Raw genomic sequence first — 21,904 nt, forward strand, 5'->3', positions numbered from 1 at the left:
AAGGAACTAAAGTCTGCATATTTTATTTGTTCAAAAAGGCGGAAGTTCCCATGTGTATGCAAGGTTTGGGGAAAGCACTCAGCATCAGATTTCGTCCTTATCTTCTTCTTGGCTGCTTAAACAAGCATTTGGTTTATTACATTATCACTTTTCTTACATATAACAGGTTTGATGTCCAGTGCACATGACTGCTTTTTTACACAACAGCCTTCACAAGGAAAATGCTTCAGCTTTTGTCACAAACCAACCTGTATCCTGGTAATTTAAGAGGACACAGGAGAGCACTGAAAGGTAAAGTCCAACACCTTAATTCATCAAACAAAAGTTACTAATGGAGGGAACATGTGCAACCCTGGTGTAAAAGTATAAAACCATATCTTCTCCATCTCTATTTGCTTTATGGTATGAACATTAATTAGAATTCGTGCCTTTGTGATATAAATATAACATTTTCTCATCTTATTATATAACTATAAATGGCTTGTTGGTCAGCAGTACATAACAGTAACAGCTTCCTTCTTTCTGCACATTTACACGTAAATACTAAATCAATGACAGGGCAGGACCAGTGCCATGGATGCATGCTGCTGGTATTCACTCTTGCTTTACCTGATCCATGCTTGTAAAATATCCAACATATCTCTCTGTGTTTCACAGCAGAGCATGTGTGTATATCCCTAAACCGTACAGGAGGGGCACGAGATTTTCCATTACTTTTAGCATCTGTTCTGAGGTTTTGTGGATTTGTTTGTGTAGGTATAAGAACATTTCTGGCCCACCAGCCCCATCGCTCCGGCCCGCGACATTATGTCAAAAATGTAATGTAATCCTACCATTAATGTTTTTAAGGTTGTTGATTGGTCACTGATCATGATCGGCCTATACTATATTATATATTTACTCCAATTAGTTTGATTGGTGGAGCTGGAGCTGCTCCCAATAACCAGCGTAGGCTGCTCTGGTTTAAGTTGTGTCTCTAAGAGAGAGAGGGGAATATGTTGCCTGCCAATAAATAAACTGTTGTCAATTCATCATTTCTTAATTAACTTTAATACTTAAATACTTAAATACAATGTTGTTAATAATGGTTAAATAAATAAGGCTACAATATAAACATAAGGCTTAAAATAGCGATCAGTGATGGGCCTCAAAAACCCTGATTGGAACTCTTATTATTTTTTGTAGTTGTTTCATATCAATTTATTGAACCTACTGCTTCATATATTGAAACAAAGACCCAATTCTATTTTGTGTCTTTTGGTCCAAAATAATAACAAAGGTCAAAGGTGCCTGCAAATGCGTGCAAAGGGTTGATAAGAAGACAGCAGACTATTTGTTGTTTGGCTGAAAGATATCAAATGTAGCCCCCAAGCCAATTTGGTGTAAGTTGTCATGTCATTGTCTGTCAGCATGCCTGGGGTTTACAGAAAAATATAACTGCAACAAGTTTCCTCGTATTGATTTCACATCGTCATTTAATAAACTTTGGAAAGACAAATTGACAGAGAGGAAGAGATTTACATTTTTATTTTTTATTTAAATAAAGCCTAGAGTTAACTAGTCGTTGCACATTTGGTTGTTTTTTTGTTCTGTTGTTTGGCAAAGACAAAGCTACTACTGAAAAACACTCATGGCATCTAAACTTGCAAGAAAGAATGCAAACAAAACAAGAAAAAGAATGCAGAAATTGAACTCATACAGCCGCATCAACAAAGATTCAAGGATGTAGTGTATTTCTTTTACTTCCTTCTGTTGCATGTGGGGAGGTCCCAAGTTCTCTGATACAAGGATTCTCTTCTTTCATCAGATGGATTATAATGAGATACAAAACCCCTGACTGGTTTTTTCCTCCATGAAAGCTGTTATCTCATCTTCACATCACTTCACGTCACGTCATCACTTCAGCAAAGGCAATTTCATTACTATTAATTTAAAGTCTAATTTGAATCTATTATGTATTCCTGTTCTGGATAATAGATTAATTATTCTTAATTTCCTTGGACTTCTGCCACTTGTGTGTGTCTGGCAATTGGCTAAAAAAGATTAAATAAATGAATTATTTGGATATAAATCAAATTGTAGGCCTACTCAGTAGTGAATTATGATTTTAAAAGAAGCTAATACAATTACAGTCAAATACAAACTTTAGTAAAATTACAGCCTTGGAAAACATGACAGCTACAGTATCCTGAGTAGTTGTATTTAGTTATTCCACGAGACCCTGATGAGAAGTTCCAACCCACAGTAAATTCCCTAAACTACGCCACATTAAAAGTAAGTGGAAATCTTAGGCGCAGTGTTTGGTATGGGTTATTATTTTCATCTCAGAGCAAGAGCCCTTCAAAATGTCTGTGCACGGCGCTGAAACCCAGTCTTAATAAATATTAACCTCCTGCTTGTGTTGACAAAAAAAAAAACTAATACATTTTTTTTTCTTTTATTTTGGCTTGTTTTTTTTTATCATTGTTGGTCCAGTTTTGCAAACACGCACCCACAGAGATCAGAACAGGAAACCAACTGGACGTTAAATTAAGACCTGTGACTCGACCAGTGACCCACACTACACACACACACACACACACACACACACACACACACATAGTCATGCATCCACACTGCTGGGTGTCACTTAAGCCAGTTCACTAAATCTCCACACAGTTTCATACAATCTATTGTCCCGGCATACAAACTTTCCACCTTACTGGGTTATAGCATCCTCATCCTGTTTTAGAAGTCCTGGTGACTGATTAGGGTTGACAATATTTAAACTGATTCAATTGTTAAAAATGGGGAAGGTTGGAAAAGTGAAGGAAATGGCAGGTGGACAGATTAAAGTGGTGAATAATAAGAAAACAATCTACTAGTGAAAAAAGCCAGTCATTTCTTGTAATGTTCAAATGTTAAATAATAAAAAAGGAGTGTAAGGTGAAGCACATGGGATTTATTATTTTGTTGTGTCTAACTACTACATTTATATATATTTTATCCAAAGTACACAATATAATTTCTATTTTTATTTCAGCCAATCAAAATGTTTTGTTCAAACCTAGTTTAAGTTAACTATAATAACCTTGGTGCATTCAGTACAACTCGTTGCTTTTAGGTGCTACATCAACTACAACACACACAGCATCTGAACTCGCAACAACGAAAAATGTTCAGTGGTCTGATTAGATCAAATGAAGAAGAATGCAGATAATTACCTTATACAGTTTCAACAAAGACTCAAGGATGTTTATTGCTTTTATTTCCTTTTGTTGCATGTGGGGAGGCCCAGAGGTATTTTTTTTACGCAGATGATGTTTCACATTTCAGAACCAAAGGATCCTGACAAGATATATAAACCCTGACTGGTTTTCCTCCCTGAAAGCAGTTATCTCATCTTCTCTGCCCGTCGTCACTTCAGTGAAAGGTAATTTAATTCCTATTAAACAGAAATTTAAACTTCTACTAGTTCTAATCTTTTGTTCTAGGTAATACATTAATTATTCTTTATGTCCCTCCACAGATGGCATCAGGTTTTAACTTGGCTTTCTTTCTCTGTTTGACCAGTGGACTGTTCATTGTAGGAACTGTAAGTAAAACAAAAAGCATATTTCTCTGTGCGGCGAGCAGAAAAAACAAACAGACAATTGGGCAGAACTGTCTGAACAGCCCAACCGGTTAACGAGAGCAGAGGGCAGCTCTTCTGCCTCTTGTGTCTCGGGCAATTGGCTAAAGAAATGTAGATGAAATCTTTAGATATAAGTCAAATAGCAGCCTACTCCAGGGGTCAAAAACCTTTATCATCAGAAAAGACAAAAAAAAAAAAAGATAAATAAAAATCTGTCTGGATATTTTTTCTCGACGAAGATCAAACACACCAGTAAACCAGCAGCGTTGGTGGTGAAAGCAAATGAGTCTGTCGATGCACTATTAAATCATTTATTTTTCTCCAAGATTTATCCTTTTTTGTAAGGCGTGTAATAACTACACATTAGCTGTAATAGCTACACAAATATACAATTGGAGAATTGTAAAACAAGGGAATGTAATAATTTTTTGTCAAAGCCACAGGGAGCCACTGGACAGGGGCAGGTTGCCTACTCAGTACCAAATTATGACTTTCATTAGATTACATAGTATAATCCTGACTGAAGTAAGAGTAAAATTACAGGCTTGAGAAAAAGGATTTATCTACAGGAACATGTGTAGTTCTAATTAGTTATTCCACCCCTGAAAAGTTTCCCTCTTTTGGGAAATTGCTTTCACAGCACCTACTCCTTCTCATAGAGCGTGGACTACACATAAAGTAATGTTTTATTTAGTCTATTGTCTACTACATACTCTACAAATAACTGGAACTGCTGAGGTAAATGCTGAAAGATGCAAATTGATAAAACTGGAAACCCGATTACAGGTCTTGTTTGTGTTTTCAGATGTCGACCACTGATGACGACACTAACAAGGAAGGTCAGTAACTTTGAATTTAATTATTTTACATAAATGCAAATGCCATAGCACAACAGATTTCACAATACCAGAAATTTGGTACGTATTTTGGCCCCGATGCCCATTTAATATTCAATATCTGCTGATACCTACTCCTGATCATATACTTGCATTTTCCTAGACAATACAAGTGAATAGCTCTGCTTTATTACTGCCTGCGTCCAAGCTGTTCTTTACTGTTTCATAAGAGCCTAACAAACGCTTTGTAATCTTTTTTGATCTTTTGGCTGTCTGGAGGGAGTTCCTCCATTTAAAAGTGTTCTCTATGTCTTTTACCAATGTTACCTGAATGAACTGTATTCTTTTTCGTGTTCAGTTTAGTCATCTGTAGATCTTTCCTGCAGATTACATTCGATGAATTCAACCTATTGGATTACAGTGGCATGCTGAGTGTGCAATATACAAATGTGTGCCAAATACAGTTGTATTATAATGAAGTATTGTGGCTCTCCAGAGATTCCCTGGACCACAAATCTTGTTCTTCAGCTGTAATAAAACGTATTTGTTTGGTAAAGACACCCCAAATTAAAGTTCATCATTCCCACCAACTGTGAGTCATATTGTAATCACAATATCAGTCAAAATAATGATGCAGCCCTATTTGACGGCAGACTAGAATATGTGTGGGCGTAATGTCTTTCTAACATGATGATTGTGTTGCAGTTTCTAGCTGTCCTCCAGGTTGGACTCAGTTTGGCTCTCGCTGTTTCATTTTCTTCCACAGTCCAAAGACGTGGATTGATGCAGAGGTACGTGTGGAACAAAAACGTATTATTACTGTAATTCTGATGAAGTAACTTATCACTAAAACAGACTGTGTGTAGATTAGTTTCATTATGGTTCCATTAGATGCTCAAACACATCAAAAGATGCACGATAAAAGACATGATTGGGGTCCTATCAGTCTAACACAAAATGCTAGCCTGCTAAATTAGATGAAGATGTGTTTGACACTGAGACCGTTTTCATCCCTCTCTTGCTCAACTTCTCTCTCCTTCTGAAACTCTATCTCTTTCTTTTCTTTCTTTCTCACCATCTCCATCTCAATGTTATACCTCGATTTCTCTCCTCCTCTGTCTCCCGTTAGCATACCTGCATTTCTGCAGGTGGGAATCTGGCCTCCATTCACAGCGCTGACGAAAATGTCTTCCTCAGAAACCTGATTGTGCAAGTGACTAGCCAACACTTGCACACCTGGATTGGAGCCCATGATGGAGTCCAGGTAAGATGCACAAAAACACAGCATCTGATGCAACCACCCCTGTGCTAATAGACTCAATGAGGAGTAACCGGTGGCTGTACAAACTGTATCTTAACAACTTAATTAGCCGTTGATTAAAACAATAAAATCATTTTGCTTCATATTTCACTCTGGCCTCTTCTCACCTCAATGAAAGCCAGTGAGTCAGACAGGTACATTCAACCATTATCATCACTTAATTAAAGAACAACATCACCAGTTTGGAAGTCATTTCTGAGGCAGTTGGTTGCTGCATTGTTGTATTCGACTGCAGGATATTGTCACGTGTTATTTAGTTATTGTGTTATATTGTATTACATTACATTTCCTCTTCCAGGAGGGAAAATGGATGTGGAGTGATGGCTCAAAGTTTGACTATCAGCGCTGGAGTATCGGGGAGCCCAACAATTACAATATTGAACACTGTGCAGAGATGAACTGGGGAGGTACAAACATTATTACTTGGATGGTTGAATGGACGTGATGTTATTTTTTTATTGCTGTTTTGAACAATAGTGTGTGCTGCAACACATGAGGAGTGTTGCATCTTTAGATAAATCAGAAGGTGTATTCATAGTCTTCTTAAGGTTTGTCTGGATAATAAGCATTAGAGAATTTCTTAGGAGGCTTAAATTCAATCTTATCCATTAGACAAGTCAAAAGCCCGTAACTTATAATGGTTTTAGTGCTTAATGCTTCAACCTCTTCCTGCAGGAAACTACTGGAACGACAGCCAGTGTCAACACGGAAAACATTTTGTCTGTGCCAAGGACCTGTGATACAACGACAACTTCCTCTTCAATGTCAGGCCCTAATAACAATCAGTGTTAGCTGTACTGACAGTTTAAATTGTCCAAAAGGTCCCATAAAGCTATTTTCTTCTGTTTTACTTATTTTACCTTTTAAACATGATGTAATGAATCAGCCAATCAAAAATATATTTAAAAATGTAAGCATTCTTTTGTCTCAGTTTGATTCCTTGAATTAAGATTAATGTAGTAATCTTAATTTACAATCGAAGGGACGCAAAGTGGGAATGAAACATGACCCTTTGGCTCAGTTTGATGTTTAATTGAAATTAAACATAAATGAGGCATTTTCTATGTAAATGGGCTATTTTTTTTAACAGAATAGAAATCCGAGCATTGAAATAGAAGGTTTAATATTCTTGTTTCATTTTGTTGACATAGTCATAAGGTTTTAATAGAGGGGATTTTTATCGCTTCATAAAACAGAAAATAAAATAAAATGTTCTATAAATCAGGATATGAACCACAATGTAAAAACCGTCAGAAATATATAGAAATAAAGGTGGAAGGTTTGTTGTGGAGATGTCTGGCTCAGCATATGAGTAACAAATATCCTGTAAAAGATATCTATTGTAAAAATTCTCTACATTTATCAAGACACTACAGGTGAAGAGCGTTTTAATAAGTATCTAATTGATATCATCATGAAAGGTCAGGCTTTGAATTAAGTTATTTTTAGTGCAAAATGATAAATAAAGATGTATTGGGGCACTGCGGCCAAAAAGTAGGGCACCAAGGCCAAAACTACCCAGCACCATACAGAGTGCATTAAAATTTAGGTCAACCTTAATACAGCAGTAAAATACAACAGTAATGCAGCGGTAGTATTAATACAAAAACATCACATATTGGGCGCCCGGTTAGCCCAGTAGGTAGAGCTGGCGACCCATGTACCGAGGCTGAGTCCAGGGTTCGAATCCGACCTGCAGCCCCCTGCTGCGTGTCATCCCGTCTCTCAACTCTCCTTTCCTGTCTATCTTCAGCTGTATCTATCAAATAAAGGCAATAAAAGGCCAAAAAAATAACTGCCATGGATGCAGCATGCTGTGTTGATGCAGACATTAGTTTCATATCTGGCAACCGAGAGTTTCCAAGGCTGTTGCTCCCTTTAGACGATTTTCTCTGAGTGTATTGTACTGTGTATATCACATAACAAGTAGTCAGAGATTTGATTGTTTAAATACTCTCCTAGTTGTGTCCTCGCTTGGTTTAATTCGTGTACACAAATCAGCAAAAAAAAACATCCACACACGCCGACGCACTTTATTTAGTCTGAATAAAGAGCATTCGCATGAAAGTGTTAATAAACTGAAGTTCTCACCTGTTCAGGAGAAAATAAACTCGACGTCAAAATCAGTCTGGAAACCATCTCCATCTTTCAAATGCATCTCCAACATTTACCCGTGTTTCACTACGTCTCTAACATGAGAATATACAAGAAAACAGTATTTCCATTTAACTTAATCTCATTTCATAGATTTAATACAGTAAATATATCACATAATGTTCCTTTAATAATAGTGACAGTGATTATATTTGAACTCCAGAATATTAAATCATTAAATCTGCTCCCTTCATCTTATCCTTTCTTCCATCAGTTCATAAACTGCACGTTATTAAATTATCACTGATCTTATCAGCCATGAGAAGCAAATAATTAAAGGTTCTCGTTGGGTGAAAAAATATCCGCAGCAATCAGTTTACGAAATGAATGTTAGCTAAGACAGAGATTCTCTTTACTGTAACTAAACACAGGCCTTACTCGCCTGTAGAGCGTCTTTTATCCACCGTCAGCCGGATTTATGAAGCTAGCCATCCACAAGGTGTTGAGGAATGCAGATAATTAGGAAGAAAAATGTAGTTTACCTCCACAACATCTGCTTCTAAGAGTTCCCTTACCTGTCCAACTCTCTGATGGATGGAACAGAAACTGATTAACTGCCCCGGTCGCCATTTTCTCTGCATTTTCCGCCACCTGTCTCAACCAAGGTGCAGCGGGATGTTTTCTCCTTCCGGGAGGTCGCAGCTTCAGTCTGACACTAAAGTTAGAGTTCAGTTATTTTCAAAGTTGAAGAAGTTTGAAGGTTAATTTTTTTTACTCCCCTCGAAGTAATAACCCGCCCGACTCAGCTTCTGATTGGCTCACCCCGACAAACTAACCAATCAGAGGCAGAGAAAGGTGGGAAAGAAAGCTAACTAGTTGTAAGATTTTAGTTAAATATAAAGTTACCCAGTAAAAGATCAAATGTTGTCCAGGACAACTGAACTTCTCTGCAGCATTTAAATTGAATTAATGTCGATGTAAAGCAGATAAATAATCACTTCTTCCTTCTTTAGGGAGGTCATTTTATTTAAATGCTACCTTATATTTCTACAGTTCAGAGGTAAATTTACTCCATTTATCAGATCGGGTTACTAGTTACTACAGATTGAGATTTTACCAAAGAAAACATGAGATCGATTTATAAAATATGATACTTTGCTATAGATTAAACTGTCCGACAGTATTTATAGTAGTTTAAATGTTCTCCACCTCCACCAGCTGTAACATAAATACTACCTTTAAAGAATCAGTAATACAACTCACTTTAATGTTTAATTTATATAACGATGGGTAATTTGTGCATTTCCTCCCCCAAGGATCAATAAAGATATAAACCTCCAATAATACATCATTTATTTTCTATAATCTGAATCTGCAAACTAACTAGTAACATTACAAAGTACCTGAGATAGTTCTTCAGTAAATGTTCTTACTTTCCATCAGAGATTTCAACATTTCCACATTTTCTGTCCAAAAGATTTTATCCACAAACGTAGTTTAATTTATTCCTTACACTTCTGCGGAGGACACAAAGGAAACCACCGTTCCAGTATCACTCTTACTTCAACCCCACGTATTCAACATGAAGCTCAACTGAGTCAGTGTGTCGCTGCTCCATCAGCCCCCAAAACTGACCCAAAAGTCCCAACATGAAGGTAATATAAATGTGTGTTTGTTGGTTGAATCAAAAAGGAAGCGACGCACGCCGCCATCACTGAGACTGAATATTTCTACATTCACATAACAGAAGAAAAAAACACCATTGGAGGAGAGAATCAAACATACGTGAGCTTTATTAGAGCCTGGATTAGTTTACAAAACAACCAAAGTAGAGTCCATACAGTACTGCAATGCTCTGAATGTTCTCTCTCTCACACACACACACACACACACACACACACACACACACACACACACACACAAAACTGATGTTTGTGATCAATAACAGTGAATATTTACTGTATGCAGCTTTCTACAACATAATTAGACCAGACAGCCACACACACAAACATTTTCTCTTAATTTGATGATCAACGTCTCTCACTCACTCACACACACACACACACACACACACACACACACAGTCTCAGGGCTGCATGCGAATGGCTCCGTCCAGTCTGATGACCTCTCCGTTGATCATGGGGTTCTCAGCCAGGGATGTCACCAGGTGGGCAAACTCAGCGGGGTCTCCCAGGCGCGAGGGGAAGGGCACCTGGCGGGCGAGAAAGGAGCGCACCTTCTCGGGGAGACCGGCCAGGAGCGGAGTGGAGAACAGACCTGGAGGAGGAAGGAGGAACTCATTTAGACTCCAGGATCAGATCAGATCAAAATACTGCATTTAAAATCCATTTAAAAGATATCGTCAAAATATATACGTACAGTCTTTGGAAATTTGGCTTTAAATATAAAAAATGTGTGCTAGTTTAAGAAAATTCTACTGTTTTTGTATTATGACTATTATTTTAATCAATAAATGATGGAAATGAGTCAGTTTCTCATTAAATATACAAAGTAGAAACATTTTTCAGAACTTTATTGCTTTATTCTGATCAATATCTACTAAATATTCAGTAACAGTTTGAGACTTTTTCACAAAATATTGTTTAAAAAAAAGGTTTTTATGATAGAAAATGTGTCATATATGCTGAAAAAAGACTAATATCTAAACAATAACGCAGACTAACTCAACAACCAGCTGCATATTTGAGCGAGGAACACTTAAAGAGTGCTAATCGCTGTGTGTTTGCAGCCTGTGAGGAGACTGAAAGATAAGACAGTGGATTCAGTTTGCAAGCTGTGGCGTTTCACCAGGTGACGTATATCCGACTCGTATCTTTACACTGCTAAAAAAAAAAAAAAAAAATGGTAACGCAGGTGAATTTTGAGAATATGGAGCGCACAAAGCTCAAACTCTTTAGACATTATGGCTAAATCCAAGCGCTTTCCCGTCGCCATGGCAACCCTGCGTGTCAAGTACGTCCACTAACCGGGTGCTATGGTGATGACCCGGATGCCCATGGGCGCCAGATCTCGTGCGATGGGGAGGGTCATTCCAACGATGCCTCCTTTAGAAGCTGAATACGCTGCTTGGCCGACCTGAAGAGGACAAATAAATAAATAAACAAACAAACAAACAAACAAACAAACAAACAGTGCGACAACTTAATCGTTTCTTTAACGTCTGAGAGCGTTTTCAGTCACCTGTCCGTCAAAGGCCGCCACGCTGGCCGTGTTGATGATGCAGCCTCTGTGTCCGTCTGCGTCGGGCTCGTTCTTCCCCATCTCGCCCACGGCGAGGCGGATCACGTTGAAGGTTCCCGCGATGTTCACCTGCAGGAGACACACACACACACACACACACACACACACACACACACACACACACACACACACACACACACACACACACACAGAGAGAGAGAAGAGTCACTGCAGCTGCGTCCGGCGTTTGTTTTGTTCTACCGTACGCGTCCGTCCACCTTACGTTGATAACTCGCTGGAAGTCCTCCAGGTTGTGAGGGACGTCCTTCTTGAAGTTGTAGGTTTTAACGGCGACAGCGATGCCGGCACAATTAACCGCCAGGTCCAGCTTCCCGAACCTCTCCCTCGCTAGGGACACCGCCGACTGCACGTCTGCCTCCGACGTCACCTAGGAAACGACAAACCCTAAGATAAACAGGACCATCCACAGAAACACTACATAATACCTCCTGATCGGTCAGACGTCGGCTCCGGTCATCTTATAATCTCTCTCTCTCTCTGACGACGAGCATCCTCACATTCATTACAATAGTTCAGATACAAACTCCGACACAGATCAGGACAGAAGCAGCAGAATTATTTTATTACTTCTATCTGGAGTTTGGTGGATGTCAGCGTTGGACCGTAACCGTGGATACGTGTGTAAATGCACCAAAAGATACAATGAAGAAGACTTTGTTTGGTTTATTTTGCATGCCGGTAGGGAAACTTAGAACTTCTAACACACTCGTGGTCGTGCTGGGTGATGTGAGAGCGCCCTCTAGTGTACTACACCTCCAGTTACAGCTGGTACACACTCTTTAAAAGTGGATCGCATCACTCCAGTTCTGAGGTCTCTGCACCGGTTTCCTGTCTGTCGAAGAACTGATTTAAATGCCGCTGTTGGTTGATAAAGAACATCCTCAGGTCTGTTTTCTGTCCCCCCAAAGTAAAAACCCAACATTCAGAGGCGGCTTTCAGTTTCCAGAACCAACAATGAGTCCAGATCTGTACTGTATCTGCTGAGTTTCGGACTCACGTCTGCAGGAGCGAAGGCACAGCGGTCCCCGAGACTGGCTGCCAGAGCCGGTCCATCAGAAGAAGGCAGGTCCAGGATCACAGCAGACGCTCCGTGCTGCACCAGACGCTCCACCGTGGCCCGGCCCAGACCAGACGCACCGCCCGTCACCAGGCCAACCATACCCACACACACACACACACACACACACACACACACACACACACACACACACACGGGGACATTTTTATCATTTGTCTGCTGCATCGGCTCAAACTTCCTAATGATAATAATAAATATAACAATAATAATAATAATAATAATAATAATAATAATAATAACAATAATAATAATAATAACAATAATAATAACAATAACAATAATAATAATAATTGTAATAAATATAACAATAATATAATAACAATAATAATTATACTAACAATAATAATTATAATAACAATAATAATAATAATTGTAATAAATATAACATAATAATAATAATAATAATAATAATAATAATAATAATAATAATAATTATAACAATAATAATAATAATAATAACAATAATAATAACAATAACAATAATAATAACAATAATAATAAATATAACAATAATAATAACAATAATAATTATACTAACAATAATAATTATAATAACAATAATAATAATAACAACAATAATAATAATAATAATAATTATAATTATAATAACAATAATTATAATAACAACAATAATAATAATAACAATAATAATGATAATAATAACAATAATAAAAATAATAATGATAATAATAATAATAATGATAATAATAATAATAATAATAATAACAATAATAATAATAATTATAATAATAACAATAATTATAATAATAATAATTATTATTATTATAACAATAATAACAACAATAATAATAATAATGATCCGGAGTCTGTTGCTGATATCAAGCAGCTGATCAATAAAATAGTTTTCAGGCTCTTTACAGCTGAAGGCAGATTAGCAGATTATAGCAGCTCCCAATCATCTCTATTGATCTTAGTGCTGGCTCTGAACCTTTTGAGCTTCCGTCCAATGCGCAGAGTGGACTCATTCATCCAACAACATGTTCCCTAACATCTGTTCCCTCAAACTTCTGCTCAGCTCCGCGGGAACAACAAAGCACAGCGGGAACAAACTCTACTCCGGTTCAACGACGTTCCTCTGTTTGTCTCTTTATCTTTATCTCTCTGTTTATATCTCTTTATCTTTATCTTTATCTGTTTCTCTGTTTCTGTTTCTCACCTTGACGCATCTGATGTTCGCCATATTGGTTCCCGGGACTAACGGCAGTGACGTCGCAGCACAGCACGTGTATTTGACCGGTTCTTCTTCGTGGGTTTATTTTCGGTGCTCGCACACATCCGCCGCCGGCTGGACGGAGTGTGCATCGCGACTTTATTTATTTTATTTATTTTATTTATTTTTAAATAGAAAGTCAGTCTGTAAAAAATAATCTTATAGTTTTACAATTTACAAATAAACAATAAATAAACAAAATAGTAAATAAAAAAGTGTTTGTGTGACACTCTTATACAATGTTTTTCATTATATCTTGTATTTTTTACTATTTTATTTTGTTATTTAATGTGTATTTCTCAACAAGTGAACTTCCCCAGTGTGGGATAAACACTTATCTTTATTTTTCTGGCACATAAATAATAATAAGTGAGTAAACAAACACAACAGCAGTAATATTTTTATCCCCGAGGAGCAATTCAGTGTAATACTGGTCATTATTATATATTATAATGGATATTATAGTATTATCATATCCATATTAATTATTAGGGATATTATAACAATCATCAATACAACATTACAGGTTTTATTTTATTTCTTGGTGTATGGTTTGTTATATTGTCAATGTAAAACTAATTTTAAAACAATAAAAAACTAAACTGAAACAAGCAAACTTACACTGGAAATAAAACATTTGAAACAAAATGAAGAAATAATGAAAAATACAAAACACTAATGAGATGATCAGACATACTTTATTGATCCCTGGGGGGAAATTAGTTGCATTACAGTTGCTAAACAAAGACTTTATAATAAATAATAATAATAATTACAATATATAACAATATATAAATAACTCTGCTCCATCTGTGGAGAAACAACCTTACTGTACCTGAACTTTAAGGCTGATGTTTAATATTAATCTGCTCCTCGGTGGACTGAAACTCGGACAGAGTGAGACCTCTCTCACTGCAACTACTCTTTGATCACAGCGTGGACCCAGCCCCGCCCACTCCCGCACGATTAGACCAATCGATGGGCGTTTCAGGGAACGCCCCCTCCCGGCGTCCACTGATTGGCTGCAGCCCGAGGGGCGTTGTCCAATCAGAGCAGCTCATCAAGGTCAGCTCAGGCGACCAACTGATGCTTCAGGAGGCGGTTAGGAAGTTCCTGTGGTTTACAAAATAAAAGTCCTGTAGATTCACACACACACTGACAAATATTTAATCCTCACAGTCAGAAATAATAAAATAACTAAACAAATGTTATATAGTAAAGCACAGAGACAATATTTAGTTAGATATCCTTTATTTTATATTTAAAAAATACAGCATTTAAAATGTTAAATCTTTCTACCATTAATCAATAAAATCCATCGACTTCCAATAAAGACAGTAGACACACACACACAGCGAGGCCTGGATGTGAGGCTGGGTCGCGGTGCATTACGCTGCCGCACTGTGGAAGGCAGTAAGTTGTATAGTTGTATCTCCAGAACAGGGGTTTGCAATATCCCGACCCCCCCACAACAACACAACTTACTACCTCAGCACAGCACGGCGACAGACACGTCGCCACGGGAACGCCGCAACAACACACAACCAGTGCAAATCCATCCCACAGCGAATCTGTACAGAGTAACTGCAGATTTAAAGAGCAATAACTGTTGTTTCTGGATAAAAAGAATCACTATAAAGCTTTTATATTCTGGTATTTAAAGATTATCTTATTACAATCTGAGGCTCAAATACAATAAAACATTTCCAGGATATTTCGTCACTTGACTGGAAAACTAGTCTCTAAATTTCCAGGTTTTCCAGAACAAATGGGAGCTAAATCTGCATCGTAGTGAGCTCGATCAATACTGAAATATATCAATAAATCAGGTCTCTACTGGCTGTGACTTCCTGTTTGTTGTTATTGATCAGAAGTTTAAACTTACAGCAGAACGCAACCAATGCTGAGGATGCAATAATGGAGCACCGTCGGTCGCCAACGGCAACAGAGCAGCTTCAGTCGCCGTGGCAACTGATCGTAAGCCGTTTGACAGGCCGGGGGGGGTGATGGTTTGGTTGCCGTGAGAAAGACAGTAGGCTGTATAGTTATCTCCCAGATCTGGTGTGATCCTAAAACTATACAAACTACTACCTCATCCCACAGCTCCCCTTCTTCTTCTCCTCCTCCTCCTCCTCCTCCTGCTGCTCCTCCTGCTGCTCCTCCTGCTGCTCCTCCTCCTCAGGGTTAAACCTTTAATACACAACAGAAAATAAATGTGGTAGTTAGTTAGTAGAGGAGGCGACCAATGAAATGAATGACTGTCGTAGTCTACTTCCTGTCCACGACATTGTAAAGCCAACGTATCTCCGTCACGTGACCTCTGACGGAGCAACCTAAAGCAACCTGTTTATCTGCTGCTCGCCGAAGAACATCCCAACGAGGAGAAGAACATCCCAACGAGGAGAAGAACATCCCAACGAGACGAAGAACATCCCAACGAGACGAAGAACATCCCAACGAGCCGAAGAACATCCCAACGAGACGAAGAACATCCCAACGAGACGAAGGGCGGTTTACAGGGCTCATAGCGAGGCGAACTAAAATGCTCTCCGAGATAGAAGGAAATATACGAGGAGGAGGAGGAGGGATATCTAAGGAGAGGAAGGAGGGTTAGGATCAATAATCAGATATTTTAACTCATTAGCAGATAATTTATATAAATATATAAAAGATAACATTCAGACATTTCCAAGTGTAAAACTCTTCAGGCGGCGTCGATGCTTCGTCTTACAGACAGCGGGTCTACTCTGTACAGCTGCAACACAACAACAACAACAACATAACAACAACAACAACACAACAACAACAACAACATAACAACAACAACAACACAACAACAACAACAACATAACAACAACAACAATAATAATCATCAATGTCCCGGTGCATGCTGGGTGTTCATGAGACCTCCTCGGTCTCCGCTGCCCGAACCTTCAGCAACAAAACAAACACAGTCAGCGACCGAGCACCGACCGACCACCGACCACCGACCGACCACCGACCGAGCACCGACCACCGACCGAGCACCGACCACCGACCAAGCAGCGACCACCGACCACCGACCGACCACCGACCGACCGACCACCGACCGAGCAGCGACCACCGACCGAGCACCTACCACCGACCAAGCAGCGACCACCGACCCACCGACCGAGCACCGACCCACCGACCGAGCACCTACCACCGACCAAGCAGCCGACCACCGACCCACCGACCGAGCACCGACCCACCGACCAAGCACCGACCACCGACCAAGCACCGACCAAGCAGCGACCACCGACCACCGACCGAGCACCGACCACCGACCGAGCACCTACCACCGACCGAGCACCGACCACCGACCACCGACCGAGCACCGACCACCGACCCACCGACCGAGCACCGACCAAGCAGCGACCACCGACCACCGACCGAGCACCTACCACCGACCGAGCACCTACCACCGACCAAGCAGCGACCAAGCAGCGACCACCGACCACCGACCCACCGACCGGGCATTGACCACATCCAACAGGACTGAGCCCCAGGAGCTAGCTGCCGTTAGCTGCTGCTGTTTGTAGCTTGTAGCTTGTAGCTTGTAGCTTGTAGCTCTGGAACTAGCTTAGCAGTGGTAACAGATTTGGCGGTTCTCGACCGGCGGCTGTCAGATCTCACCGGCCCGCTCCGCTCCGTCCTCCCCCGGTACCGGGACCGGGCTCCTTCCGGGTCTGTACCGGGAGCGACGTTAACGGTCGGCGCAGACTCGCTCGTGCCCGCCCGGTATCGACCTTTCGCGGCTTTTTCCGTTAACGGTTAAAGTATCGCAGCGATGTTTCGATGCCTCGCTTTCACCACGCCAAAAGTCACGTGACCCGACGCCCCAGAACGAGGCCTCGCTACGTCACGGTCGTATCACGAGAGGTGTGTCCGGAAAAACCCGAGCGGCTCCGAACGTCTCCGAACGCCTCCGAACAACTACGGAAGCCCGTTTCTGCCAAAGGGACGGAAAAAAAAGATTCTGTAAGTAATTAAAATGAATGAGGTTTATATTAATAAACGTTTTTAATTATTTTTGAGACATTAAGTCAAAACATTGAGAAACGAGATGACATTGATATATGAACTGTTCTTTCTGTGGGCTTCATACACTGTTATTATTATTATTAATAATAACTGTTATTATTAATAATAATAACTGTTATTATTAATAATAACAGTTACTATTATTAATAATAACTGTTATTATTATTAATAATATTAATATTAATATTTTTTCTGTCATTAAACTGACCGGTGAAATGTTTAATGGAAACATTTAAAATGATTAATATGTATAATTTATAATCCTTTATTTATTATTTTTCTTTAATTTAATAGTTTAAAGCCTTTTGTACAAACGCTTTAATGTTGTTTTTAAAGTTATATTTAAAATAAAGTTATATTTAAAATAAAGTCATGTCCCGCCCCCCTCCGCATGTGATTGGTTACTTTTAGATCTGAGGGCTGTGATTGGTTAGAGCTAGGCTGAGATATCTGGGTAAACCAATCAGAGGCGGAGTGGGGCGGGACATGATTGAGGTCGTCTTTATTAATGTGCCTCCGTTTAACATCGTTCCGCTTTATAACACAACAATAATGAAAGTAGTAAGTTTATATTCTGTCTCTCTGCGGTTTGACACGTTGCGCGGTTCTTTTATTGACTCCGTTGTTTCTGAGTGGCGGGAACGCATCAACGTCCTGCCACCGCCGCCATCTTTCCTGCCTGTGTTCTTTATGGACGGAAATATCTCGAGATTTGAATCCAGAACGAGACTTGAAGTCCGAGAGTTGTAAGCTGTAATAGAAACAGAAAATAAGAGTTATATTATAATTATACACCTTTTATATTTATATATTTATATACAGGTATGTTTGATGGAGCCTTTATATATAGTTAAATAAATATATAAAATATTGTCCAGTGTAAAAATAAATTAACTTTACAGGACAATAATACACATGATCTGTGCTTTCATTAATATTCTAATGATGTTTTATTGTATTTTATTATCTATTTATTACTTTATTAATACATTTAACTCACTTTTTATTATTTTCTCATTCTTAGTTTCCATCTTTTCCTTAAAAATCTAAAAATCAAGACACTGGACACAACAAAATACTTTTTTTACTAAAAGAATAAATTTTATTTCAGCACTGTAAGTCATTTCCCAACCAGTACAAACATGACTGCCATCTTTTGTCTCTTTCTGAACCATTCCTCCCCTCCCTCTGTGAGATCAGACCACCAACAGCCAGACAAATTAAAAAATAAAAAGAAATAAAAATAAAAATAACAAAGCTTTCTTTTTCTCGTCTTTCCACAAACAGTCTGGTGCTTCCATAATGCTAACAATGATGACAAATTATACCAACCATAATTATAACAGCAATAATGATGATGATAATATCTCTATAACAATAATATTAATGGATAAATTTGAACCCTTTTTTTCGCTGCACAGGTACTTTTGGGTCTGGAAGTACATGCGATGGTACACTTGTGGCTGATTGACCAAACGTGACAAGAAATGGCCCACAAAGAGCGTCATGAGCCCCCCTTTTTACTGGGAAGTCAACCATGAGGGGAGGTTGGGGGATTATACTGGAGCTTGTGGGAGGTTGTGTGGGAGGGGGCTTCTGAGGGGGGGAGTGGCAGTGTAGAGAGAGACAGACAGAATAGGGACCTTTATTCAAACTGGACAAAATGCTGTGAGAATCCTGCAAATAGATCAGAACAGGTACAACACAACGGATGATTCCTTTCCACATTTTCTGTATGACAGACAATAACACTGTTGAACGTCTACAAACACTACATAGTACACTTCTATTCTGGGACTTTGGGTTCTCTTTACATTGTCGAGCTCTTCAGAGACGCTCCCATTTGCGTAGGCAGTGAGGCGGGATATCGTTTCGGAGGTCACGGAAGAGACGGTGAACTTTCCTCCGTTAACACTTCAGCTGAGATATTTGTTTGTGTTGCTGTTATGCCTTCCCGTCGCTTTACACAAGACACTTTATGGGCTGTTTGTTTGTTAAGGAGACTGCAGTCTTTCAGGGCTGCAACGATTGTTTACATTTCTGATTAATCTGTACGATGTTTTCTATAATAACCAGTCCCTCCAGGAGTCAATCCATCTGGGAATTATCCTCAATCATTGTGCTTCTTGGTGAGGTTACTTGGAACAATCCAAAGTTGCCTTTGATTTTTAACTAATTATGCAGTTTGTTTTTGCAATTTTTCAGTTCCATCTGCAATAAAATGCCTGAAAACACGACAACGGGCATTTAATTATTCTTTAGAAAAGCTGCTTTTAGGCATTTTAGGCAGCAACAATCTCCCAAAAAAGCCCGTAGAATCCTGAAGGGACTCATTAAAAGTCGATAACAGGTCCATCGCAATTTCCAGTATCGAGATAAACCGTTTGTTTTCTTTATGGAAAGTCCAAAGACCAAAGTAGAGTTTACGGTAAAAAGAAATCAGGGTTGTAACTGACAGTTATTTAATCATTGATTAATCGTCTTGTCTAAAAAAAAAAAAAAGACAGAAACCTGAAGAAAACGCCTTCATAATTTCCTGAGTCTGAATATAAAAACCGTTTCTGATATATTTTGTTAAATCGTTGCAGCTCCAAAAGAAACGCAGCCAACTGAAAACCTGCAACTCCATCACGTTTCCTTTAATGAAAGTAAAGGTCGCACATTAATCAGTTCCTCATTTACAGACTAATCTCGTCACCATAAAGATCAATAATTCCACATGACATCCACTGGGGAGGCCGACTAATCTCAGATGTGCGCTTAGAGGAATGTCCATCCGTTCCGCAGCCTCCACGCCAACAACACGAAGAGACTCGGCGAAGCAACGAGTCGCTCTTTCAATCCGAGTCTGGGAAGTTAAAGGCAAGTTTGAGAGAGCACAACAATCACATGGAAGAAAAATGCAAAAAGAGGGCGCCAAAACCCCGACGCGACAGGAAGCGAATCCGTCGCTCTTTCCTGTGTATTTAGTGTAGATCTGAAGCAGGGTGGGGGGGGAGGGAGGGGAGTTGGGGGTTGGGGGGGACGCGTGCGGTGGTTCACGCAACCTCGGTTCAGCTCGGCGAGGAGGTTACAAAAGGGCGCGAGCGAGCAAAGCGGGGAGCGGTGAATTTTACCCACAATGCCTGAAACCCTTTGCCTACCTACACAAACACACTGTCCTTCCTTCCTTCCTTCCCCACGTCTGTCTGCGTCTCCACGACAACCACGGCGCCGAAAGAAACGCCGCTACCTCACAGACCTGTCAGATAAATCACACGTGCTGTAATGTCATAATATATATAATCATCAGAAAACTTGTTACTCAGGGGGTGCGGGTGGGGGGTGGGGGGGCAAACCATCGACGTCGGGGGGGGTGGGGTGACTATGGGGGGGCTTTATAGGGCTTTATGGGGGGGGTGATAGGTGTTACTTTGGTTCTCAGGTGTTTACAAGAGATGTTTCGCTGCTTTGTGCAAGGGCGCAGAGTTCAGCTTCGATTGATAATGAGTCGACCACAAAATAGTTATCGGGGGGGGGGGCGGAGATATTATGAGAATCATAATACATAGTGCAGACGACGACTTTCAATTCGAATAAACGGGCAATATTTACTTACGTACATAATAAACGGTGGTCTAAAGATGCCATATAAAATACAGGTAAGGAAAATCGCAATCATTACAGTTCAAATCTCTAGGTTGGCTAAGCGTATTTCAGTACTAACTGAAGCAATGGTAGAAGGATTAGATTAGAAGATGTAATAACATTAAAAATAGTAAGAAAAAACACATTTGCACAATTGAATAAAACCGTTTTGATTTTTTTTTTCTGATTTTTTTTTCCAGACTCTGGCTAGATACATACAGAAACTGATTATCAACGTTAATATAACCTTTACTGTTAGTTGGGTTGATTAAGGGGGCGGGGCAGCCCGAAGAGATAAAAAGAGAAAAATAACAACAAATAAAATAAAAACGGCCAATAGAAACGGTCCTAGGAGGGCTAAAGGAGAGGCAGAGAGGGAGGTGGTAAGAGTGGAAGAGAGAACTGAAATGGGGGAGGGAGGGGAGGGGGAACCTGTGTGTAAAAGTGTGTGTTTTTAATGAGAATCTGTGTGTGTGTGTGTGTGTGTGTGTGTGTGTGTGTCTGAATGTGCTCTATGTGGACAGTTTGGAGGGCGAGAAAAAGACAGTTTGTGGGTGTGTAGAGAGAGGAAGGAAGGGGGGAGAAAAAAGTGTCATAGCAGGAGTGGTGGTGGTGGGCAAGGTGGGGGGGGGCGGTTAGGATTAACAAGCATAAAAATCACTGATCAAATATCTATCGAACTAAAACAGACAAGGACAAGAGAGGGACACTACATCATGTATTGTGTTTTTTTTTTTCCATAACTAGCTACTGTGTAACT

The 21,904-nt window shown here is 39.6% G+C and overlaps 2 protein-coding genes and 1 long non-coding RNA gene across 3 annotated transcripts; 1 reads left to right on the top strand and 2 right to left on the bottom strand.

Moving 5' to 3' along the window:
- Positions 1 to 151: 151 nt before the first annotated feature.
- On the top strand, positions 152 to 6,689 carry LOC127377301 (galactose-specific lectin nattectin-like). The gene is made up of 8 exons (XM_051425044.1): positions 152 to 291; positions 3,316 to 3,412; positions 3,509 to 3,574; positions 4,419 to 4,452; positions 5,155 to 5,240; positions 5,579 to 5,713; positions 6,069 to 6,177; positions 6,446 to 6,689. Exons 3-8 carry the CDS (start codon positions 3,509 to 3,511, stop codon positions 6,508 to 6,510), a joined length of 495 nt encoding a protein of 164 aa, XP_051281004.1. The 5' UTR covers positions 152 to 291; positions 3,316 to 3,412; the 3' UTR covers positions 6,511 to 6,689.
- A 2,950-nt stretch (positions 6,690 to 9,639) lies between these two features.
- On the bottom strand, positions 9,640 to 13,482 carry hsd17b10 (hydroxysteroid (17-beta) dehydrogenase 10). The gene is made up of 6 exons (XM_051425769.1): positions 13,401 to 13,482; positions 12,144 to 12,307; positions 11,349 to 11,513; positions 11,066 to 11,194; positions 10,852 to 10,960; positions 9,640 to 10,141 (listed from the first exon to the last, which is right to left on the bottom strand). The coding sequence occupies exons 1-6, from the start codon at positions 13,423 to 13,425 to the stop codon at positions 9,951 to 9,953; spliced, it is 783 nt and encodes a 260-aa protein (XP_051281729.1). The 5' UTR covers positions 13,426 to 13,482; the 3' UTR covers positions 9,640 to 9,950.
- Positions 13,483 to 14,134: 652 nt separating this feature from the next.
- Positions 14,135 to 16,266, bottom strand: LOC127377888 (uncharacterized). The gene is made up of 2 exons (XR_007887785.1): positions 15,341 to 16,266; positions 14,135 to 14,568 (listed from the first exon to the last, which is right to left on the bottom strand). It is a non-coding gene; the product is annotated as an uncharacterized LOC127377888 (long non-coding RNA).
- Between the last annotated feature and the right edge of the window lie 5,638 nt (positions 16,267 to 21,904).

This window comes from Dicentrarchus labrax, unplaced genomic scaffold (assembly GCF_905237075.1).
Source record: "Dicentrarchus labrax unplaced genomic scaffold, dlabrax2021, whole genome shotgun sequence".
NCBI lineage: Eukaryota > Metazoa > Chordata > Actinopteri > Moronidae > Dicentrarchus > Dicentrarchus labrax.